At 53.6% G+C, this 23544-nt stretch overlaps 1 protein-coding gene across 5 annotated transcripts; it reads right to left on the bottom strand.

The window, feature by feature from the left end:
• Window positions 1–1389: 1389 nt before the first annotated feature.
• On the bottom strand, window positions 1390–18242 carry LOC111141517 (RANBP2-type and C3HC4-type zinc finger containing 1). Of its 5 annotated transcripts, none has more exons than XM_022494124.1 (12): window positions 17528–17953; window positions 16262–16406; window positions 11178–11271; window positions 10853–11051; window positions 9606–9727; window positions 9274–9447; window positions 7982–8142; window positions 6803–6914; window positions 4247–4426; window positions 3444–3542; window positions 3025–3168; window positions 1390–2070 (listed from the first exon to the last, which is right to left on the bottom strand). In XM_022494124.1, the coding sequence occupies exons 1-12, from the start codon at window positions 17547–17549 to the stop codon at window positions 1990–1992; spliced, it is 1533 nt and encodes a 510-aa protein (XP_022349832.1). In that variant the 5' UTR covers window positions 17550–17953; the 3' UTR covers window positions 1390–1989. The 5 variants fall into 5 exon arrangements, with proteins under 5 accessions (XP_022349832.1, XP_022349834.1, XP_022349833.1 ...); XM_022494123.1 differs by adding an exon at window positions 18225–18242 and having other exon boundaries at window positions 2003–3168; window positions 17528–17617; XM_022494126.1 differs by lacking the exon at window positions 7982–8142 and having other exon boundaries at window positions 17528–17954.
• Between the last annotated feature and the right edge of the window lie 5302 nt (window positions 18243–23544).

The following is a 23544-nucleotide window of genomic DNA, read 5'->3' as shown; positions in this document are numbered from 1 at the left end:
GGCTTAACCCACTGAGCCACCCAGGCGCCCTAGTATCTCTTAATTTAAAATCATTGACAACCAATTCAAATTTCTAAAATACTGGGTAGACTGGTTACAGCCTGTGGCTCATCAGTTCATCCCCTCTGCATTAAGAGAATGGTCTCTGCTTAGATCTGGTGCCCGGGCCCCCAAGGGCCAGCCCTCGGCAGGATGGGGGAGGTGCTGGGGACAGAACACCTCCCACCCCCCCGGGGCCCATCTCACTCTCCTGCAGCCAGGCTCCCCTTAGCATGTTCTGTTTCCTCCCAGGCAGGGGCTCTGTCTGACCCTTTCTTCCTCCCAGGACAGGGAGGCCGGCAGAACACAAGGCACTCATGTTCTCAGACATCTCCTTTCCCAGCGTCGTGTCAAGTCTTCTTTTTTTTTTCTTTTTTAAAGATTTTATTTATTTGACAGAGAGAGCGCACACAGGCAGGGGAGTGACAGGCAGAGGGAGAGAAAGAAGCAGGCTCCCTGCTGAGCAGAGAGCCCGATGCGGGGCTCGATCCCAGGACCCTGAGATCATGACCTGAGCCGAAGGCAGTTGCTTAACCAACTGAGCCACCCAGATGCCTCTGGGGTCAACTCTTGAGTCTTGTGTTTCAGGGATGGGGTGGCAGTGCCTATCCAGGGACCGGAATGACCCCTGCCCTATCGCCAAAGCCACATAACCCAACTTCTGGAGCCTGAATCCAGCCAGGCAGGCCTTGAGAGGCAGAGACGCCCTCTGCCTGTCGTGATGGTGACCCACATCGAAGTTCAGATACGTGTTTGCCATCAAATACCAGATCTCAACGGGGAAAAGGGGTTGGTGAGAAAAGGCAGCAGAACTTCCAGAATGGACACCCACCACCATGCTTTCTTCATCTCTGACCAGCGGAGTGATGACGGGTAAATGCTGCTGCCCCAACACTGCGCCATCTTGCCTGAGGTATTAAACGAGGATGGCCAGCCCCCCCACCCCGCCCCTCAACTGTAGCAGCTTCATGTGTTCCTGAAAGATCACTGTCCAACCCTGGACATCCACTCAGGGGCCCCAAGTCTGCAGCAAGGCTGGCCTGCCATCTGGTCACTGCCTTGCCCCACTCCGCCCAGGGGCCCATCAGCAGAGCCCACTTCCTTGTCCCGGGACATACTGCAAATTGCCCGTCCAGGGGGTTGCTGACTCAAGAGCATGCAGCCCCTCCAGTGGGCACAAGGGTGCCCCAACCAGAGCAAGGATCCCCATGCAGGTCACACCCTGCTCCACCATGGCCAGGGGCTCCCCGACCCTGCCCTGGTGCCCACAGAACTCACTGTCCTGCCCACGTGCAGGGGACCGGCCGTGACGCTTTCATGCCCTCTCACGACATCACACTCATCCCTTTCTGGAAAGCCATTTTAATTAGTTCACACAGGCAGCAAAGGGGGAGACCCAGAAGCTAAGTCTGACGGACCGTGCTTCAGACAGCACCAGGTCTCCCCCTGTCTCCGAACGGGCTTAGCAGCAGCTGTGAGGCCCCAAACCTCCGACAGCAAAGACAGGGAAGTCAGCCCCAGAGAGCCGACAAGGAAGTGGTGGGCTCTGGGTGCTCAGCATTCAGCAGATGAGGGCGGGGAAGGGCAGAGTGTGGGCTCACATGGGTTTCTCAGAGGCTTCATCGGCAGGGCTGTGTTTACGTCTGTGTCAGGCAGAGGGAAGAGATGCAGAGAAGAGTGGAGAGGTCTGGCCAGCCAGCCCCAGAGGAAGGGCAGAGGCCCTGGGGCAGAGGGAGCCACAGACAACACCGAGCTTAGGCAGGGCCCCCTGTAATACCCCTTGCAGACGAGCCATCCACAGGGCTCAGGGGCTGTGGTCTCTACAAGGCCCGTCTCAGCCAAGCACAAAGGCATCTCCCAGGCCAGAAATCAGAGCCAAAGCAGTAGCCCTGTCCCACAGCAGCATGGGGATGTGGGGCTGGGCCAGCGTGGGGACCTGGCCATCCTCAGCTAGTGGCAGTTCTGACAGCTGGGGTGGCAAGGAATCCCGTTCACCCGGCAACGGCAGCCCCCGCTGGTGTCTCCTGGGCCCTAGAGGATGGGGAGGAGAGAAGGTCATGGCGGTTAAGAAAGGGCCCTCCGCCGGGCTGCTCCATCACACCCCCAAGCGCTGTACGTTCCCACTCCAGGCCTTTGCTCAGGCAGGTCCTCCTGCTACCAACGGCTCTCTCGGCCTCAGCTACTTGGTGGAGGCAGTAAGACCTTTCTGGGCTCCCATGGCACCCCTAAGTACGTGGTCTCAGTCTATGCTCCCCTGGACCCAGAGCAGCCAAAGGATGTGATGGATCACCCTTGCCTATCCTGGGTGGGCTCATGCCCGGGCCCTGGAGAGAGGGCAGCTCCCTCTGCCTCCGTCTCTCCTGGCGTCCGGCAGTACACAATGCTGAGCCCGTCTCCACGACCACATTCCTGATAAAGGCAGCTGCCTCCACGCTCACCCACAGGCTGCCACGGAGCACCCCATGCGCGTTTCCAGCTGACTTGGGAGAGCGGGCGAGAGGCCCCAGCCCCATCCCTGCCGGCATCTCTGGGTTCCAGATGAACGGCCTAACCACAAGGCCAGGGCGCGCTGGTGCTGGGGGCCACTCTGCCTCTGCTGCCGTACACCCCCAGACTGAAGCCGCCTCGCCGCCCTTGGTGGGGTGGGGGCCGGGTCCTTCAGGTTGCTGGGTCCATACAGTCCCCACCTGTGGCGCGAACGCAGCCGCACACGGGCCACAGGGGATGTATAGGGCAGTGCTCCCGGAACATGCTACGTACGGACAGACACTTGGATTTCATGTCACTTTCACAGCTCACAAGACAGTCTTCTTTTCTTGGTACTTTTCAAACATTTAAAAAATGTAAAGAACATTCTTACTTTACCAGCTGCATGAATACAGGCAGTGGTCAGACCTGGCCCAGGGGCTGTGCCCTGTTCTCGGGCAGGACCCCCAGGACACCGCCCCACAGCACTCCCAAGCCCCTGATCTCCAGAGCACTCACCCCAGGGCCCCAGCGCGGGCCTTTGGTGACCCAGCAGATTTCCGTGTGGCAGACAGTGCACCGCATCCAGTCACAGCCGTCCTTCTTCTGCACCACAATCCGGCACTGCGGGCAGTGCATGGCCTCGCCCTGCTGCAGCATGGACTGGGGCGGAATGGGGGTTCAGCCCCTGGCCCCCCACACAGGGAAGCCGGCTGTCCCCTCAGGAGTCAGGGGCTCACTCTGCTCCACCACTCCACCTAGGCCTTGTCTCTGCAGACACCCGTCCTGCTGCTCGCCACCTGCCCACTTGTCCTAACCAGGTCCCACTTCCGGATGGCGATGACACCGGGACCGGCTGACAGCGCTGAGAAGCCCCCCACCCGCCGAGACCTCCCGGAACTCCAGTCTCCAGGCCCTCAGCCCCAACCCTGCCTCACCCTGAGCATCTCTGTCGTCTGCCTGGCGGCCACATCGTTCTGAGCTCGCAGGGCCAGGTCATCCTGGTACTCCTTGCAGTTCATCTGCTCGTGGATGGCCTGCGGCAGAGTGAGGGGCTCGAGGTGACAAGGTTCCTTAAGGGGTTATGAAGCTGAGAGACCTGAGGGGCACTAACTGCCTCTACATGACGTCAGGGACAGGGCCTTGCTTTATACACCAGCTACCCATTCTATGGAAGGTGACAAGGGGGTCAGGGAGGGGAGGCCAGGGTCGTCCCATAGGATGATGATAATACCCATGTACGCTAAGTCCTGAGGCCAGAGAAATCCCTACGCCCCCTTCCCCACAGCTGCAGCCCCAGCTAGACTCTGCGTGATGGCAGGCCCGATGCTCCGAGACCGAGCTTGTTTAGGCCGTGACCAGGCTCAGATCTGTCTCCTAGCTGGAGACCAGTCTCTTCAGTAGTCAAGAAGTGAGACGATGAGGGGAGGGAGCAGCCTGAGGTCAGGGTCTGGCAAGACTCCGTCAGGGGCCAGGGCTGGGGTCAGTCTGTGACTGGGAACAGGGTCTGGTTAGAGGCCAAGGTCAGGGGTCAGTCTAGGCTGAGGTTCCACCAAGGGCCAAGGCTTGGACCAAACCCTAGGCTCAGTTTGGGGCCCAGGCCAGGCCCCGTCCCAGACGTGTGGGCATCTGTCCTGACAGGCTAGTAGTGCCCCAGCTCCCTTCCCAGGAGAACAAGCACTGAGCTGCAGTGAGCTCCTGGCAGGACCGGGGGATAGACAGCACGGGTCCCTGTCCCCACCTTACAGAGCAGGCAGTTGACGTGGAAGCACACCGGGCACGTAAACTCGTTGACGTCATCCTCAAAGAAGCACCATCCCTTGCAGTCCGGGGTCTTGCAGTGGTAGCTGAAGGCACTGCGGTTTTCCGCGATGGAGACACCCAGGTCCAGAAACCGCTGGTAATCCTCAGGGGGCAGCAGCTGCCAAAAGGCCACAACCCACAACCTGGTTTGCTTGGGGTTCAGAACAGCCCGTGAGGGCCCTCCTTGCTCCCAAATATCCTCCAGAAAGCCCCCAACCCATGAAGTCCAACCTGGCCCCGGCTCTTTACTTTGCATCACCCTCAGTGTTTAAAAACTCCATTCAGAAAGTGGGTTGAAAGTTCTAGAGATGGATGATGGTGATGGCTGCGCAACTCTGTTAGAGTACATAATGGCACAGAGCTGTGCACTTACAGAGAGTATACATGAAAAAAAAAGGTAAATTTTGTTGTGTATATTCTACAATTTGAAAAAAAAAAAAAAAAAGGAAAAATAATCAAGAAAGTAACTGGCAATGCTGGGGAAGATGTTGTTACATACAACATAGAAGAAGAGACACCACGCAAATGTCCCCTGAAGCATTCGTTCCAAACTGAGAAACAAGAATTATTATGAGAAGAGGTGTAAGCAGGACCGATGCCATAAGATTTCTGAGTCCTTAGAAACACTCTACCACAAAAGAGCAAAAGCTGTTTTATCTCTGCTGGTAACAGCAAAGGAAAAACCATGCCTACTTTCTACATCTCAATTGAGCAGTGTTTACAAGAGTTAAACACTTGTCAAAACTTACCCAACTGCATGCAATGCGTTCATTTTATTGCACGCCAAGTTTCCCTTAGTAAACTTAATTTAAAAAAGAATAAAGTCATGTCTGGGACATGGGAAACCAGAAAATGCAGTCGGGGACTCCCTGGGATGGCAGGGTGGCGGTGACTTTTCTCTTTGATTTCTGTTCCATTTCTAGGTGGTTTAGGCATGTGTTTTGTAAAGATAACTGCATCACTCTGCTGATCCATGCCCCTTTCTCCCTCTGCCACACCTGACCTTCTCTGTCTTGGGTTAATCCCCAGGGGCTCTGGGGAAGCATGGGCCCTGCACCCCTCGGCAGGAACTCTGGTCCCATCACAATGCCCTTGGCAGGGATGGACCTCAAGGACAAACCTCTGGGTAACCACATGGGTGTCAGAACATATGGAATGACTGGCTCCATGTCTGGGAGCTTTCCAGGCTGCAGTGAGAAGGCCTCAGCAGCCCCCTGGAGCCGCCCTTCCCTGATGCCCCACAGACAACAGATAAAAGGGGCTGTTCTTGCTGTAGGGGTAAGTTCCCCAAGCTCTACCCTTTCTGCCTCCCCTTTTTCAGCTGAGGCAGACCCCTTGGACTCCAGGAAATACTAGGTGCAGCCAAGGAGGCTCTCAGGAGGGAGAGGCAGAAGGAACAGAGGTCTTGGGGATGTGCCTGGAGGGGTCTCCCATGTGGACCTCAGCCACCTCTGACCCTGCCTCATGTTCTGGCCTGGTAATCCCAAGATGCCCAATTCTGAGAAGGCCCCTTTCCCAGCAGTTTAAAAACCATGAATCAAGCCCAACAGTCAATTTTCCAAGGGGGGATATGGAGACTCCCAGAGGGTGAGAACTTGGTAATGCCACTGGTAACAGTAAAGGCGACTGTGCACCCAGATGCCTACAGCACTGGAATGGACTGCTGGAGCGATGGCCCCGATTTACTGTGTCTCCGTGACTCCACACCCTTGGGTGGTTCCCTCTTGCAGGGACTCTGGGCTTAAGCATGCTCACTGGGAGGGCAGCAAGTGAGAGAAGAGGGCAAGCACTCTTGCACTGGAGCCCCCTGCTGGCTGCTCTCGGAACCTGGGGACCACCAGCCAGTGGGCAGGCCGGGCCAGCTTGCTGGGTGGAGAGAGCAAAGTGGAAAGACACCCAGCTGCCCTTCCCCTCCCACTGCTGGTAAGGCCATCATGAACCAGTCCAGGACAGTGGACCCACCAGCTAAACCCACCCGAGACTGGCCAGGGCCAGCAGAAGCTAGAAGAATCAGGCGCTACAAGAATCATCTGGCTAAACCCATCCAACCCCAATGACAAATTTGCAAATGCATGAACTAAATAAACAGTGGCTGAAGACACAGCGTCTGGAATAACTTGTTACGCAGCAGACGCAAGCTGATACAAGGGCTCACTCACCATGTGCTAAGCACTACTCTAGAGTCTTTACACACAACCTTAGACAACCTTTGAAGAAACTAACTTTGACCCTGAGATGAGAAAAGCAAGGCACAGGTTGAGTATCTGACTTGAGGTCACCGCGACCAATGGCCCCAGGTTTCCCCACTCTTAACACCTGTGCTGTCTTTCCTTCACAACAGCGGTTTCTTAAGCAGCTACTTCCCCCCAAGTCCCATCTTCTTCACTGCTTGGCCCCCAGCATCCCACCCAGAAGGCTCTGGATATATGTGTGCAGCCTGAGACCTGCCAGCTCCAGGCATGCCCCTCCCCCCCCACCAGCCCCCAGGCCTTACCGCCCGGATCTCCCGCTCCAGCAGCTTGCCCGAGCACGAGTATGTGTTGTCAATGAAGGGGCAGGAGACCTCCGCCTCCTGGCTGTTGCGGATGGTGCCCTGCAGACACTCCCTAAAGGGGGAGAGGGGTGATGGGTGGAGGTTAGCGTCCTCTGAACCCCATCAACCCAGACTATACCCCTCACGTGGCAAGGCCTGACCCCAGGTAGGCTTTGCTTCAGTACTTCTCTCCCTTCCTATCCCGCCCACAAATCCACCAGCAAGGCCTCCACCTCTGTCTACCCCCACTACTCTGGCCCAGGCCCCCATCACCCCTTGCCTGGGGGACTGCGGGTGCAACTTCACTGGAATCCCTGAGTCCTCGTCGCCCCTACAATCCACTCTCAACAGTGGCCGCATTGTCCCCAGCAGCCTCCCGTCCCGACCTGCCCAGAACAACCCGCACCCCTCACTACAGCTCACAAGAACCCCAGGGGTGCATCCTAACACCCCTCTGTCCATCCCTCTGCTCTGGCCACACAGATGAGCCAGGCACATCCCTGTACCAGACCTTCTGGTCTCTGTCCAAGGGCTACCTCCCGTGGGGCTTCCCTGACTCCCTTCCCGAAGCAGAGGCCCTAGGTTTGTTCTTCTGTTTGTTTTCTTCTCATAATTCACCAGGACTTAGCATCCAACACAATTTACAATTATACCAGTCATTTTTTGATTACCATCAGGCTCTCCACTAGAATGAACAGTTTTTCATTCACCCGTGGATCCCCAGGCCTGGCACAGTCTCTGGCACCAAGCGGCCACTCAACCAAGGCCTGCTGGGGGTGAAGAAGGGTGCAATCTCTACAGCCCGGGGCTGGCAGCCTGCCCCCCAGCCAGGCAGAGAGCGGGCTCGGCTTGGGCTGCGGGAGACAGGGCCCCACTGCCCTCCGAGGCGCCTGCCCAGGCAGTAGCAAAGGGCGCAGATGCTGGAACCAGAAGGTCTGAGCTGTGTGGCCTTGAGCAAGCCGCAGACCTCTCTGAACCTCGCACTCCTCCTATGCAAAATGCGGAGACCGCGCCTACCTCGCAGGTTTTTGCGGGCATCCAATGAGATGTAAGAGCACGGGCCCCACCCATTCTCAGCCCTCCGGGAATTGGCGGCTGTGAGAAACGCTGTGCTGCGGAAGGTGGGGGTGGGGGCCGCACCTGCAGAAGGCGTGCAGACACTCACGCAGCACCACGGCATCGCCGGGCGCCAGCACCAAGTAGCACACGGGGCACTCGGTGGGCTCGGTGTTCAGCACCAGGCTCCTCTGATCCAGCTGGACGTGCTGCAGGTAGTTCCCCTCCTGCTGCTGCTGCTTCCGCTGGGCACACGGGGTGGGGCCGCGGGACCGGTCAGGGTCTCAGGGGAGGGGCAGACCGGGAAGGGGGCAGGACCGGGGACCAGGTCATACCCCGGAGGCGGGGCAAAGCTGGGGTACAGCAGGATCCCTGGGTCGGGGGTGGGACCTGGTCGCCGGCAGGAGACTAGATGCTGAGAAGGGTGGGGCCAGAGTGGGGCCAGGAGGGGAGGGGAGGAAGCCAAGGGACAGGAGGTGGACCAGGCTGGGGCAGGTTGGGGCTGCAACCACGTGAGCGAGTGATGGCGGTAGGGAAAGGAAGAGGGTTAAGGTTTGAGGGGGTAGTCCGAGGTAACAGGGCTCATATCCCTGCCAAGAAGTAGGGCAGGGCTGAGCCGGGGTGGGGTTGGAGCCGGCCAAGATCACAGAGTGGGTCAGGGGTATGGAGGTGGTGGTAAAGCTAGGCAGCAAAGCAAGACGGGAGAGAGGATGGATCTGGGCTACGGCTGTAGGTAAGACCACGAATGAGGTCATGGCTGGGGTGGGAAAAGGATAGCTCCAGATCCAAGGGGAATGCAGGTGGGGGTTAGGGGGCATCCGATCAGAATGGGGAACACTCAGGATGTGGTATCTGTTAATCAGGGCTTGTGTCAGGATCGGGGGCAGAGCTATGGGAAGGGCAGGACAGAGGACGGGCTCAATCTCCCAGGGAGAGGTGAAAGGCTGGGTCCAGGCTCATAGGAAGTCCGGGGTGACACAACAGGGACGGAGGGGGTCAGGAACAGTAGGGTCCAGGGTGAGGTGACGTTTGCGTGGAGCAAGAGCTAGGTCACAGGCGGATACGGAGGAGGTGGACAAAAGCATGGTTGGACCTAGGGTACTGGAGTCACAGCCAGAGGAGTTGTAAGCACAGTGGGTGTGTAAGTCAAAGCTGGGGGCGGGGCATGTGATCACAGCCAGGGAGCAAGGTCTCAGCACCCAAGACCTCCAGGAGAGGGTGAGTCGCAGTCAAGTGCAGAGTCTCCACCAGCGGTGGGGTCAGGAGAGGGCAAGGCAGCAACGGGGGAGGAGCGGCATTGCGGAGAGGCCTCCCTTCCCGTTCTACACCTCCCCGCCCAGTCTGCGGGCCTGTGTCCCGGGACTTCCCGCGCCTACCTGCTGGTACTGGCGCAGCGCCTCCTCCTCGCCGGCCAGGCGTGCTCTTTCCTCCTCGTCCGGCTGGTATGAGGCGGGGACCTGATACGCCTCAGGCCGCGCCCGGCAGCACATCTCGCAGCCCGGCCTCGTGGGCTTGTTAATGAAGGTGCAGCCCGGGCACTGCCAGCCCACCTGGGAGCAGAGTCGGGGAATGGGGGGATTGAACACCGCGCAGGGCGGCCGGGGGTTCCAAGGCGAGGCGTCGAATGGGGGGCGGGGCCCAGGAGCATGGAGGCGGAGTCAGGGGCAGGGCGCTAGGTCACCCGCACACGGAGGCGGGGGCGGCTTACCGGCGGGGGTTCCGGCGTGGCATCGGGCTGGCCCCGCCCCGGCTCCTGGGGGACTCCGGGCTTCGCGGGGGCAGGCTCCAGGGGGCCCCGGGGCTGCAGCGTGAGGTCTTTGAAGCCCAGATCTAGGGAGGAGGGTTTAGGGGGTGGCATTTCCAAGCAGCCCACTTCGTGCACACTCTGAGCCAGCCAGGCGCCATGAGCCCCGCCCCCACACTGCTCCCTTCTCCCTGGGGGAAGTCCCCCCCCCAGATTCGACAGGTGAGCCTACACCTGGCTGAATGTCCGGCTACCACAGGTCGGGGTCCCTCCTCCACCCGTGAGTGCCCCTTAGAGCCCCCGGCTTAAAAACCGGCTTCCTGTGCTCCAAAGGTCATTGCACCTAGAGGCACAATCATTTCTGAGATGCTCCTGCCAAGTACTGATCTGCATCCATTCATGAGGGGATATGAGACAGGAAAAAAACAAAACTGGCCGGACTCTTCAAATACCAGGAAAGTCAGAGGAACATAGGACACCAAAGACTGAAAGGCCCTGAGAGACATGACGCCACTGCCAGGTGTCTGGCTATAAAAGGACATTTGTGGGACAACTGGTAAAATCTGGGTAACATCTGTGGATTAGATAATAGTATTTCATCATTGCTAATTTCCTAAGTTTGGTAGTTGTATGTGGTAATGTAAGAAAATGACCCTTTTCCCAAGAACATGCACACGGAAATATTTAGGGGACAGGGACATCGTGTCTGCAACTTCAAAACAGTTCAGAAAAAAAGTTATTTAGACGTACATAAATAATTTTATATAATGACAAAGCAAAGCAATTGTGGTGAAATGTTACTTTTTTGGGGAATCCAGGTGAAAGGTACTTGGAAGTTTGTTATACAATTCTTTGTACAATGTTGCAACTTTTCTGTAAGTCTGAAATATTTCCAGATAATAAACAAAACATTTAGAATAAACGCTGTTATCATCATCATCATATCCAGTGTACAGATTTAGAAACTGAGGAACAGACAAGAAGGGACTGGCCCGATGTCATACAGCTGGTGAATGCCAGGACTGAACTCAGTCCCTCTCCTGCTGCTCTCAGAACGGCTCTGAAATGGCCCCCTCCAGGGTGCCCTTTGTCCTCTCTTCCCCACTATGGATAAGGTCCTCCCCTTGAGAGCTCCTGACCAAAAGCCATGGGCTCTGTTCCCTCGCCCTGGATCTAGGTGAGTCCCCGGCCACTCAGAGGCCGAGCCTCACCTTCCAGCATCCGCAATTGCCTCTCCCGCTGCAGCTCCTGAGGGTTGAGTGAGGTGTTGCAGGCTGACAGCAGATAGAGGTAGGCAGTGTCCCCATTCCGCCGCACCCCATGGGAGTGCAGGGTCTCCTGGTCCCGGGCCAGCCGCTGCCCAATCACCCACTGCTGCAGGACGGGCGGAAAGCCATAGTCCAGGAATACCTGGCAGGGGATACGGAGAGCGAGAGGGTGGAAAGGGAAGACCAGAATAAAGGGAGGTGGAAGCGAAATGGGAAGCATGTGCCCTGATGTGTCCCTTCAGTGTGGCCGCGCCCCCTGCCAACTCACCATGTCCTTGAGGGAAGCCACGGTCATGTCAGGACGCACTGTGAGCCAGATGGTGACTGTGTGCATCTGAGCATCCTCCACGCTCACCCACAGCCTGCGGAGAAGGTCACAGGTCCAGGCCCGGCCTCCAGCTATTGGCACGTATGTGTCTGCACACTTGCGCACACGTGTACAGACACATGTGCACATGCCCACGGCCCCCCAGACTGGGGTAGGGACCCGTTCTGAATTCCTGCAGCCCTGGGCTTCCTTCTTGATCAGAACCCACTGCTTAAGCCCCTGCAATGAATCTGCACTGCTCTGAGAATCAAATCCACACTCACCACAGCCCCCACAGAGCGCCTCTGCCGTCGGCCCCGCCCCACTCCCCTACTCGCAGCCTCCTCTCTGGTTCTGTCCTTTGCTCCTTAGCCAAGCCACCAACAGTCATTTACTATATGTCAAGACTTCAAAGCACTTCATATGTTTTTGCTCCTTTAATGCTCTCCATGAACCCACGAGGCAGATACTGTTGTCACCACTATGTTAGGATAAAAAACCCGAGGCACAGCCAGATCACACAGACTCTACCCAGTAAGCACTGAGTGACTGTGAGAGGCAGGATTCCAACCCGGGGTCATTCCAGAAACACCAGCCTTCTCAAGGACCCTTCAACATTTCTGGAAGATCAAAAGCATGGAAGGAAGGGCTAAGGTTAAAACAAAACAAAAAAACCAGAACTGATCCCAAAGGAAACAGAAAAATCATAGAACAGAACAAGAACAGCAAGGAGCCATGGGGAAACGAGGACAAATGCCTGGAAATGTAAAAAGTGACTCCTGATGAACCTAACCTTCAGCTCCAACTACAAGTTCACAAGAAAAACTGGAGATCCTAAATGACACCCCGAGACAGCAATTAAGAAACCCAGAATGTGGGAAAATTCTGGAAGTCCCAGAGTAGGTTTCTTAAATTAATAGCCTAAAAAGAGAGGGGGAATAGAAGAGACAATATTAAGAAATGCTACATGTAGATCTCCTTTGGGTCCTGACGGGAACCTACTGTAAAAATTGTTAATGAGATAATCAGGGAAATTTGAATATAAATGGGATTTTAAGGAATTATTACTAATAATTCCTTTATAGGTATGATACCAAGTTCATAAGCCATGGAGAGGTAATGTATGGCATGGTGACTACAGTTAACAATACTGTGTTTATATCTGAATATTGCTGAGAATAAGTCCTAAACGCTCTTATCACAAGAAAAAATAGGGGTGCCTGAATGGCTCAGTCAGTTGAACATGTGACTTTTTTTTTAAAGATTTATTTATTTATTTGACAGAGCACAAGTAGGGAAAGCAGCAGGCAGAGGGGAGGGAGAAGCAGGCTCCCCGCTGCACAAGGAGCCTGATGTTGGACTCCATCCCAGGACCCTGGGATCATGACCTGAGCCGAAGGCAGACGCTTAACTGACTGAGCCACCCAGGCGCCCCTAGAGCATGTGACTCTTGATGGGGGGGGGGTGAGTTGAAGTCCCATGTTGGGTATACAGTTTACTTAAAAATAATGATAATCTGGGGGCGCCTGGGTAGCTCAGTGGGTTGGGCCTCTGCCTTTGGCTCGGGTCGTGATCCTGGGGTCCTGGGGTCCTGGGATCGAGCCCTGAGACGGGCTCTCGGCTCGGCAGGGAGCCTGCTTCCCACCCCCCCTGCCTGCCTCTCTGCCTACTTGTGATCTCTGTCTGTTAAATAAACAAATCTTTAAAAAAAAAATAATGATAAATCTGTAAGTATGTCAGTATGTGATGTTAACTTACTGTGGTCATCACTGCCCACTACACACATGTACCAAATCATTATGGCGAACATCTAAAATGATTCTTAGACTCCACTTCCAACGTTGGACAAGAGGGGAGCTCCTTACACAGCCCCCAGCAATTCTTGGGCACCAGCACGGCGCCCTACATTGCAACTCAATTCCCACCCTATCTACCCAGAGACAGCAGCTGTGTCCACAGGTTGAGGGCTCAGACCCAGGAAACTGCCCCTCCCCCCTCCATGCCAATCACAAGCCCGGTTGTCACCTGTGTTGACTCACCAGCTATAGACTTGGGGATTCCAACAAACCACTCCTCAGGTTCAATTAATTTGCTAGAGCAGTTCACAGAACTCAAGCATTTTACTTACTAGATCACTGATCACTGGGTTTTTTATAAAAGGATATAATTCAGGAACCACCAGATGGAAGAGACACTTAGGGGAAGGTATATGGGAAGGGGTGAGGAGCTTCTGTGCCCTCTTGGATTGCACCATTCTCCCCAAATCTCCATGTGTTCCCCAATTCTGGAGCTCTCTGAATGCTGTACTTTTCAGTTTTTAAGAAGATTTCATTATACAGGCATGACTGATTAAACCATTGTCATTGGGGACTCCAGCCCCTGTCCCCTCCCACGTCAGGGGGATAGGACTGAAATTTCCAACCCTTTAATCACAGGGTTGGATTCTCTGGACCAGACCCTATTCCTTTTTTTTTTTTTTTTTAAGACTTTATTTATTTGACAGATACAGCAAGAGAGGGAACACAAGCAGGGGGAGTAGGAGAGGGAGAACCAGGCTCCCTGCTAAGCAGGTAGCCCAACACGGGGCTTGATCCCAGGATCAAGCCCTCCCTCCCCCTAGTCATGACAGGAGCCAAAGGCGGAGGCTAAACCATGGAGCCACCCAGGCACGCCACCCAGCCCCTATTCTTAAGTAATCTGGGGACATTCCAAAAGTCACCTCATTCACATAACAAAAGGCACCTTTACCACTCTCATTACTTACAAAGTTCCAAGGAGTTTTGTGCCAGGAAAGGACAAAGACCAAATATATACTCCTTATTATAAATCATAACATCACATCACCTTAAACTAATACAATGTTACATGTCAATGCTATCTCAGTAAACTGGAAAAAAATATGTCCATATAAAAGCTAGACACAAATGTTCACAACAGCAACATTATTCATATTAGCCAAAAAGTAGAAAAAAACCAAATGTCCATCAAATGATTAACAAATAGAGAAAATATGGTATATTCGTACAGCGGATTATTATTCAGCAACAAAAAGGAATGAAGTTCTGGGGCACCGGGGTGGCTCAGTCAGTTAGACATCTGACTCTTGATCTCAGGGTCGTGAGTTCAAGCCCCCAGCTGAGCTCCACACTTAGGGAAGCCTACTTAAAAAAAATAACAAATAAAAATAAAAGGAATAAAGTTCTGATACATGCTACAACATAGGTGAACTGAGAAAACATTATGCTAAGTGAAAGAAGCCAGACACAAACGGCCACATATTGTACAATTCCATTTACATGAAATATCCAGACTCGGCACAACCCTGGAGATAACAAGTAGATCAGTGGCCGCCTAAGGCTGGGGTTGGAGAAAGGCAGGGAGATGAGGAGTGACTACTAGTAAGTATGGACTGGGGTTCTGCAGGCGGGTGATAAAAACGTTCAAAAAGTGAGCACGGGCTCAGTTAGGCGTCTGCCTTTGGCTCAGGTCATGTTCCCATGGTCCTGGGATGGAGCCCCCCATTGGGCTCTCTGCTCAGTGGGGAGCCTGTTTCTCCCTCTCCCTCTGCCACTCCCCCTGCTTCTGCTCTCCCTCTCTCAAATAAATAAATAACATCTTTAAAAAGTTCTATAACTGATTGAGGGTGATGGCTGTACAACTCTGAATATACTAAAAGCCTTGAACTATACACTTTAAATTGCTGAATTGTATGGTATGTCAACCCTACCTCAATGAAACCATAAAAAAATCAAATGGGATCCACCAGGAACATTGAAAATCACAAACTATGAAACTACTGTCTTACTATATACAGCAGCAGAAAAGCAGCAGGAAAAAAAAGACAAACCCCACTGTTTATTGAGTGACTGACATGTGCAAGGCACAGTGCTAAGCATCACAACGTCAAGTTTAAGTTTCCTGGGGAAAGACTAACAGTATTCATCCTCCCTCGCTTCTCTTGCTAACAGAACCCCTGAATTCTATTGGATACCTCGTCACATTTCACAGCCTCCCTTCATGCTGAGCGTGGCTGCGAGAATAAATTCTGGTCCACAGGAATTTAGTGGAAGAAGTGGGCAACTTTCTGAGCTGTGTGCTCTCAAGTATGGGAGGGGGGTATCCTTTTGCCCTTCTGTAGAGGCCGCTTTGGGGCAACAAGCTGGAGCAATGGAAACTTGATCAAGGCAAAAGGGCCCACAGCTGAATGCAAACAGGCTCATTAAGCAACCCACCTCCAAAGAGACCCACCACAACATAAGCATAGCATTAGCTGACAATGGGTTACCTTACACCGGGCACACTTACCAATGAAGGGAAAATTCCATCCTTTCCGGTCCCCTACTTCCTCACTCTGCCCTTTAATTACAGCCCCCCAGTCTGCCTCTTCGCAGTCTCTGCTCTGCTCTCCTGCCACTGCTCCCTTGCAGTGTATGCAATAAACTTCTATGTCCTTTGTTCGGCCTAGGGTGACTTCTTTCAGCCCCTGGGGCTGCCACCCAATTGGGCGTGGGCGGCCCCACATTTGGGGGCCTCCCCCATCTGATCGGGAGAGACACTACACCTTTCTCCTTCCTGCTGACAAGAATGCTGATGTGATGGCTGGAGCTGGAACAGCCACTTTAGACCATGAAGCAAACCTCACAATGGAGTCCATGAATGGCAGAATAAAAGGACAGAAGCTTGAGTCTCTGAAGACCCTGGGAAGCACAGCCTCCACATCTCGACCGCCTGCCCTCAAACTTGTTCATGCCACTGTTACTAGGTTTCTTTCTGTTACATGAGGACTAACATTCTATTACACCTTCTAATGACCCTATGAGATAGCTTACTATTATTGCCTCATTTTAAAAATGTAAAAAACCCTGAAATTCTGAGAGGGGAGGTGACTTGCCATAGATCTCACAGTTGATTAGTGATAGAGCTTGGGTCTGAACCTAGGTCTCCTGACACCAGAACCAGAACCTGCCACTAAGCATAACTGAATACACTGTGGTCTGCTGGGGTTCAGGAAACCCTACATCTTTGGCCACCCGTGCACTCCTCACCTGATATCCTGTGTTGGGGAGACCTCAGGCTTTAGTCGCACACTCAGGGGCACCCGCTGCTCTGCCAGCCAGATGGCACACTGCACTGCCACCTTTTCATCCCCGCCTGCCACGGCTCGGCTGAGTCTCAGGGCCATCTCCTCCGCTGAAACCCAGCACAGTGGAAGCAGGTTAGCACAGAGTTTATCTTTTAGGAGCTGGGGGTGAGGGGGGTGGTTATCCTTTGTACATGCTGCTTCCTCTGTCTTCATGGTGAACTCCTACATATCCAACAGTACCCAGCTTAAAAATCCCTTTCTCTGAGTGGCCGTCTCTGAAACTCCCATTCCACCTCCCTATTCATTTGATTCTGTTTTTCCTTCATACTCCCAGGTCCCCATACTTCCATTCATTTATCTGACAAGCATTTACTGAGCTCCTACTGTGTACCAACCACTGTCCCAGAAACTGGGATTCAGCACTGAGTAAGATAAACAGGGTCCCTCTCCTCATGGACCTCCCAACCCAGTAAGGAAACAGACAACAGAAAAAAATTCAGATTGTGATCTAGGCTGGCAAGGAAATAGACAGGGTAAGATCAGGGAAGGCCTCTAGGAGGAGGTGATGCTGAAGCTGAGACCAGAAGGAGAAGCTACATATGTCCAGACCTAGTTAGGGAAGAGTCTACCAGGTGAAGAGAAAGATAAGGGCAAAGGCCTTGAGCAAGAAATGGTTAGATGAGAACAGAAAGAAGCCAGTGGAGCTCCATCAGAACAAGCAAGGGGGTGAATGGGATAAGATTATGAGGATAATAAAGCCCAAAGGGCCTTGTGGGCTAACCAAGGGCTCTGGCCTCAGTTTTAAGAACACAGGGGAACACCGGTTGCCGGGGAGGAGGGATGGGGGAGTGGTGATTAAGCAGGGTGGTGACGGGACATGTTCTACGATGCTAGTTGGAGCAGGCAAGAAGGGAGGCAAGAGCGCCTGGTATTCAGGTCAGCTGAGATCTGTCTCCCCTACCAGCCTGTGAGGTCTTCTGTGCCCTCTGGGAGCTCCCTACCCCCCTGCAGCCAGGTTGGCTCATGGTGGCCTCAGGGGCATCCCATAATTGAATGACAAGCCTCTGGCAGCAACCAGGCCTCAAGGAAGGAAACTCAGGGACCGGTGGGTAGAGGAAGGACACGGTTAAAGCAGCTTCTTCCGGACCCTTTTGGGCAGGGGAGGCCGGGTTCTGCCGGGGCCCATCTCTTAACGGAAGTTTCCCAGCCGCCTCCAGGGGGTGCCCACCTTTCTTGGTCTTCTCGTCCATCTGGCGTGGTTGCGCCCATCCCCCCGGGCGGGGGCAGCAGCTCCGGAGAAATGCTATCCCTGGGTCACCTGGCAGAGGACGGACGACCAGAAGCAACTCAGCCCCGGCCGGTGACCTCCAACGCGGCCCGAGCCCTCTTTGTGCCTTGATGTCCCCAGCGGCAATCAGGTAACATCACAAGCACCGGGGACTGGGTATGGGAACCCGCAGGACCCCGCGTGGGAGGTGAAAGGGCAGGCGGCACCAAGCCAAGCCCACAATGGGCGACAGAGGAAACGGGACAAGCCCGCGGGGATGAGAGTGACGCCGCAATGCGGGGCGCTGTTTAGTCCCCGGGGAGAGCCCCCACTTTCTGCTGCTGGGAGCGTCGCCCGGTGCCCGGGATTGCAGCAACACTGCCTCCCCTGCAGGGCGGTCTCACACAGAGGGGAGGGGAGAAAAGCAGCACAGCGGAAGGGAAAGTGAAAGTGGAGGCCCCGGAAGTGGGGCAGCGGATTGTCGGGACATCCGGACACCCCCTCCACACACACCACCCGGCCCACCGAGCGGCGGCTGCCACCTACGCAGTCCCCGGCGGTCCCCGCCCTACTCCGGATCACGGCGGTCCGGGTCCTCGGTGACCTTGGCCGGAGTGACACCGTTGGGCTGACCCCCGACTCCCCGACCCTTACTCACCCGCCCAGCCGCGCCCGCAGTGCCGCGGGAAGGGGGGGCGGGGCCCGGACGGAGGGGCAGGGCCCGGACGGGGGCGGGGCCGTGCCTGCCGGGGGCGGGGATTTGGGCGGTTATTGGGGTGGGGCTCAGCCTCAGAGGACCCACCCGCACACCTGAGAGTCGCCCCCATCCTCAGCTCTGTATGCCCAAGACCAACGGAAGCCCTAGCCTCACTTGGCTCCTTGCTTCTCCTTTTGGCCGCAGCAGTCCATTTTCCACCTGCTGCCAGAGGGTCCCTAGAATGTAAATCAAACCACGTCACTCCTCAAAACACTCCCAGTAGTTCCCAACACTCTCATGGCAAAGTAAAAGCCGAGGTCCTCCCCACGGACTGCAGATTGCTTCCCCTTCTCGTTCTACTGTTAAACCTAAAAAATAAAACAGCCCGTTATTTTCCCAGCAAAATGGGTTTATTCAGGAAGAGCCAAGAATTGCGATTTGGGACATTCGAGCTATGAAAAACAACGGGCAAGTCTAACAAAGCAAAGTGATATTATTTTACTGAGGAGGAGGAAATTGGTGCTTTGAACCAAGTCTGCTGGAGAAAAGCAAGAGCTCAGGGTGATGGCAGTTTCTCATTGGCGGAGTTACAGAGGTAGTGGATTTCTTGTGGGAGATGCAATGCACATCTTTCCCTCTTGGGGCCTGTAGTTTATTCTTTCCTGTTGAGGACTCTTTGTTGGGATGTGTAATTGACAATTCCTCCTGTAAGGGACCTCCAAGACTACCTGTCAGAGCTCCCCTTTCTGGCCTCCCCTCCATTTTAATGAGGTCTCCCTCGATTCCTTGGTTCACTCCACTCAAGCCCATTGGCCTCTTAGCTCCTGCACAAGGCAAACACACTCCACCTCAGGGCCTTTGCGTATGCCATAACCCAAATATCTTTATAGCTTGCTCTCTCCCTTTAGTTTGGTCTTTACCCAAGAGTCTTCCCCATCCACTCTGTCTGAAACTTCACACAGCCATATACATCCATCATTTCATACCCTCCTTCCTGGCTTTATTTTTTCTTTTTTCTAAAGCATATATTACTATCTAATGACATATTTTACTTACATATCTTGGTTGGAGTTTTTATTTTGTTTTGTTTGGTTTGGTCTGTTTCCCTCTTCTAGAGGCCAACACTCTTATCTATTTTGCTCACTGCTCCTGGTGTCTGGGACAGTTCCTAACGTAATAGGTGCTCAAGGATTATATCTTAAACGAATGAAGGAATCTCTGACTTTCATCTAGGGTCACTTATCTTTCCCCTGAAATGCCTCTCTTAACACAGAGGTTCTCAACCTGGGCTGTACATTTGAACCGCCTGTAGAGCTCTGTGGTTTAACCCAGATTTTGAATGGTTTTTATTTTTAAAAATTTCACTTACGTATTTGAAAGAGAGTGAGAGCAAGAGAGAACACAGAAGGAGAGGGAGAAGCAGACTCCCCGCTGAACAGAGAGCCCAATGTGGGCCTCACTCCCACCACTCTGAGATTGTTACCTGAACCGAAGGCAGATACTTAACCAACTGAGCCACTCAGGCGCCCCCCCCCAGCTTTTGAATTTTTTATTTTGGTTATTGTATTTTTATTTTAGAAGTTCTGTTAGGTTTTCTTTTTTTTTTTTTTTCTGTTTAAAGATGTTATTTATTTATTTATTTATTTATTTATTTATTTGAAAGACAGAGAGAGAGAGAATGAGCAGGGGCGAGGGGCAGAGGGAGAGGGAGAAGGAGAGGGAGAAGGCTCCCAGCTGAGCAGGAAGGCCCACGAGGGGCTCGACCCGAGGACCCTGGGATTAAGACCTGAGCCAAAGGCAGACATTTAACCAACTGAGCCACCCAGGTGCCCCTCTATTAGGTTTTCAAATCTGTTTCACTTGATATAAGTTCCTACACTTTGGCCATAGTTTCAAGCTTGTTATTAATTTCAGGGTGGTGCACATTTTTTTCTTTTATAATCTATATCTGATAATATTGCTGAACTGAACTCTGAGTGTCTGTTTCTGCTGGTTTTCACTTCCAGTGCCTTGTTTTCCTCTGGTGACCCTGCCGGTTTGTGATAGTCATGCCGGTTTGTGATAGTCATGGCCCCTTCAGCCCTGAGGTCACCTACACAAATCTACAGTGGGGGCAGGTATTTTCTTTTGGCTGTTCTGGTCCTCGCCTGGGGCTTCAAGGGCAGAGCTGGCATTCACTTCGGATATCCTTCATCCCAGAGGGTAGGCTCTTCAGTCCTTCAAACCTGGGCTCAGTCCCATTGCTCACGATTTGTGCGTGCGGGACAAGATGCCCCCTCTCTGGCCCTTGGCCTCCCCCCACCCCGTACAATGGTAATCACGATGGCCCCTCCTGCATAGGGCTGTCTTGAGGATCTGGTCAGTTATTGCTCAGTGATATCTAATGAGCTACCCCAAAACTTAGTGGCTTAGAACAACAGTAAACATGTAGCCCTCACATAGTCTCTGGGGGTTAGGAATCCAGGAGCACCTTCTTAGTTGGTTTTGGCTCAAAGTCTCTCAGAGGTTGTCGCAAAGATGGCGGAGGCTTCAGTCATCTGAAGTCTTGACTGGGGTGGAGGAGCTGCTTTCAGGAAAGCTGCTTCTACACCTGGCTGGTGCTGGTTTGCAGGACGTCTCAGTTTCTTGTCACTCGTGCCTCTCCATAGGTCTATCTGAGTGTCCTTGAAACATGGCAGCGGCTTTCCCAAGAGCAGATGATCTGGGAGAGTGAGGCAGGAGCCATGATATATTTTATGGTGGAGCCTTACTCCTTCAGTCAGACAGTGATTCCCCACGACTGGGGAGGGCGAGGGGATCCCTGTGTGGGAGTGAGGCATCGCCGCAACCCTAGCCCACGAGTTTGGGAATCTAACATGGATGCAACATGGGACCACACATAGTTTTGTAGTCCTTCGAGCATCGCACCTTCCCACACACTTCGGTGAGGGCAGCTCCAGTGTGCGGCACCACACTCGGACATCCACCCTTGGCACTGGGCCACCATTTGTAGGGTTTTGTTTTAGCTACCCACAGTTTGAGAAATCCAAGGGGAAGAATTCAGCTGCTTATGAAAATGACAAAAGTGGGGTGCCTGGGTGGCTCAGCGTTAAACGTCTGCCTTCAGCTCAGGTCATGATCCCGGGGTCCTGGAATCGAGCCCCACATCGGGCTCCCTGCTCAGCCAGAAACCTGCTTCTCCCCCCCTTCACTCCCCCTGCCTGTGTTCCTGCTCTCATTGTCTCTCTCTCTCTGTCAAATAAATAAATATATATAATCTTTAAAAAAGAAGGAAAAGAAAATGACAAATGGGCCACTCATCAGGGTGATGGTTCCTTGGTCTGAAAGATTCTTCTCTAAGATAAGAGTTGACATTGTTGTGTCTTGAAGACATAATACACTACTTAAGGACTGCTACCAAAAAAAAAGTCATACTTCTTCATTTTCACAGCATTGTATTTGTTACCCCCAGTAACCCAGCTCAGGGTAGGAGGGAACTACACAAGGGCATGAATCCCATGTGTCAAGGATCATGGGGGCCATGGTAGAGGCTGGCTAACACATGTCAAATGAGATAGCGCAGACAAAGTGCTGAGAACCATGCCTGGCATGTGATGTATGCTCAGTAAACATTAACCTGCCCTAACAAGTGTCCTGCTTTGTTCTAGCCATGTAGGGTCTGCATAGCAACCGCTTTCATTTAGTCATTCAACAAACATTTAATGGAGCAGCTCTGGGTGCCAGGCACTGTTCTAGGGGGAGACTGTTATGAACAAAACATAGTCCCTGGCCTTCCGTAACTCCCGCAAACAACAGAGATAGAATGTCCTGCCAGGTGGGGCTAAGCGGTAAGAAGAACCACAGAGCCAGGTGAGGGGAGAGGTAAAGTCGGTACAACAGGCATGGTGGCTCAGATCTGACCCCTGATAGAGACCTCTCAGACCTCTGAGCCCATCGTGGCATCCTGGTCAGGTGGAACTTCTACCCATTTTATACCTGGGCTAGGGTCAAGCAAGCTCAGCGAAGAGCTGAAGTGAGCTCTGAGTTCCCCCAAGGAGTCAGGATTTTTCCAGAATACAGAGTTTCTCCAAATCAGATGCTCGGAAGCATCTCCCAGGGAGCTTGCTAAGATGCACGACTGCACAAAGTCTGACTCACAGGTGAGGAGAGGTCAGGATCAGCTTTGTAAACAAACACCCAGGGGGCCGACCCACCACAGGCGCAGGGGAGGGCTGGCCCACTCTCACAGAGTCTCCAGGTCCAGCCTCAAAGGCCAGATGGGGCTTAGCCAAGCAGAGAGCAGGGGAACAGGGGGAGACGCAGAGACACCCAGCAATTTGTTCAGGGACCACAGCCCACAGGGTCAGTTTTGGGTACACAGTGGTCAACATCTTTGATCAAGTAGATCTCGTGCTGCCGTTAAAATAAATAAGTATAGGGGCACCTGGGTGGCTCAGTGGGTTAAAGCCTCTGCCTTCGGCTCGGGTCATGATCCCAGGGTCCTGGGATCGAGCCCCACATCAGGCTCTCTGCTCGACGGGGTGCCTGCTTCCCCCTCTCTCTCTGCCTGCCTCTCTGTCTCCTTGTGACCTCTATCAAATAAATAAAATCTTTAAAAAGAAAAAAGCCATAAATCATTTTCAGCTCCTCTCACCCAGAGGGAGAATCTTTTTTCCCACCTCCCAAATCTGGCTGTGTGACATGTTTTGGCCAATGGGACTTTTGCAGGTGTGACACCAGCATAGCTCCACATTCGCATCTGTCCTCTCTTGCTGCTTTCTGAAACCCAAGACCACCAGGTGAGGGGGCTGCGGCTAAGCCTGATGGAGAGAGACCTGGTGGAACAGAGGGGAGCCACCCAGCCCTGCCTCCTTGGAGCCTGCTGACTGACGATGACAGAGCAGCACACACAGCTGGGAGTGAGCCTGGGGGCCCTTCTAGTGGGGCTGCCCGCCACCCTTGAGTGAGCCAGCCCAGCCCGAGCCCAGCTCACACTGCTGACCCACAGAAGCAGGGACCACTGAGTTTTTGTTAGTAATGCAGCAAAGACTGCTACAGCCTAGTTCCTGATGGAGAGAAATTTCCTCCCCTCCTCTGGGGCAAATTTTCCTTAATCGTGGTCATTAAACCTAACGGCCCAACAGACACACCTCGACTCACAAAGACATCACCCAGGAAGCTTCGTGTCTTGCTCAGTAAAATCCAGTGTGGATCTGGCGGTCCTCCTCCTCCGTCTTGTAGCCAGGGGAACTGTGGCCTCAAGGTGCCTGCGAGAGGGGTGTAAGTTCACCAGCTCTCAATG

Source organism: Enhydra lutris, unplaced genomic scaffold (assembly GCF_002288905.1).
Source record: "Enhydra lutris kenyoni isolate GAN:26980312 unplaced genomic scaffold, ASM228890v2 scaffoldscaffold6, whole genome shotgun sequence".
In the NCBI taxonomy this organism is placed as follows: domain Eukaryota; kingdom Metazoa; phylum Chordata; class Mammalia; order Carnivora; family Mustelidae; genus Enhydra; species Enhydra lutris.
The sequence above is the reverse complement of the archived record's forward strand: the minus strand, read 5'-3'. Positions and strand labels throughout refer to the sequence as shown.

Excerpts from the sequence above, each read along its gene's own strand:
- LOC111141517 (XM_022494123.1), bottom strand. The coding sequence starts at position 17,549 with ATGGACGAGAAGACCAAGAAAG. Across the intron at positions 11,272-16,261 it reads TCCCCAACACAGGATATCAG|GCTGTGGGTGAGCGTGGAGG; the intron begins GTGAGGAGTGCA and ends CCTTCTCCGCAG. Across the intron at positions 6,915-7,981 it reads TGTCTGCACGCCTTCTGCAG|GGAGTGTCTGCAGGGCACCA; the intron begins GTGCGGCCCCCA and ends CTCCCCCTTTAG.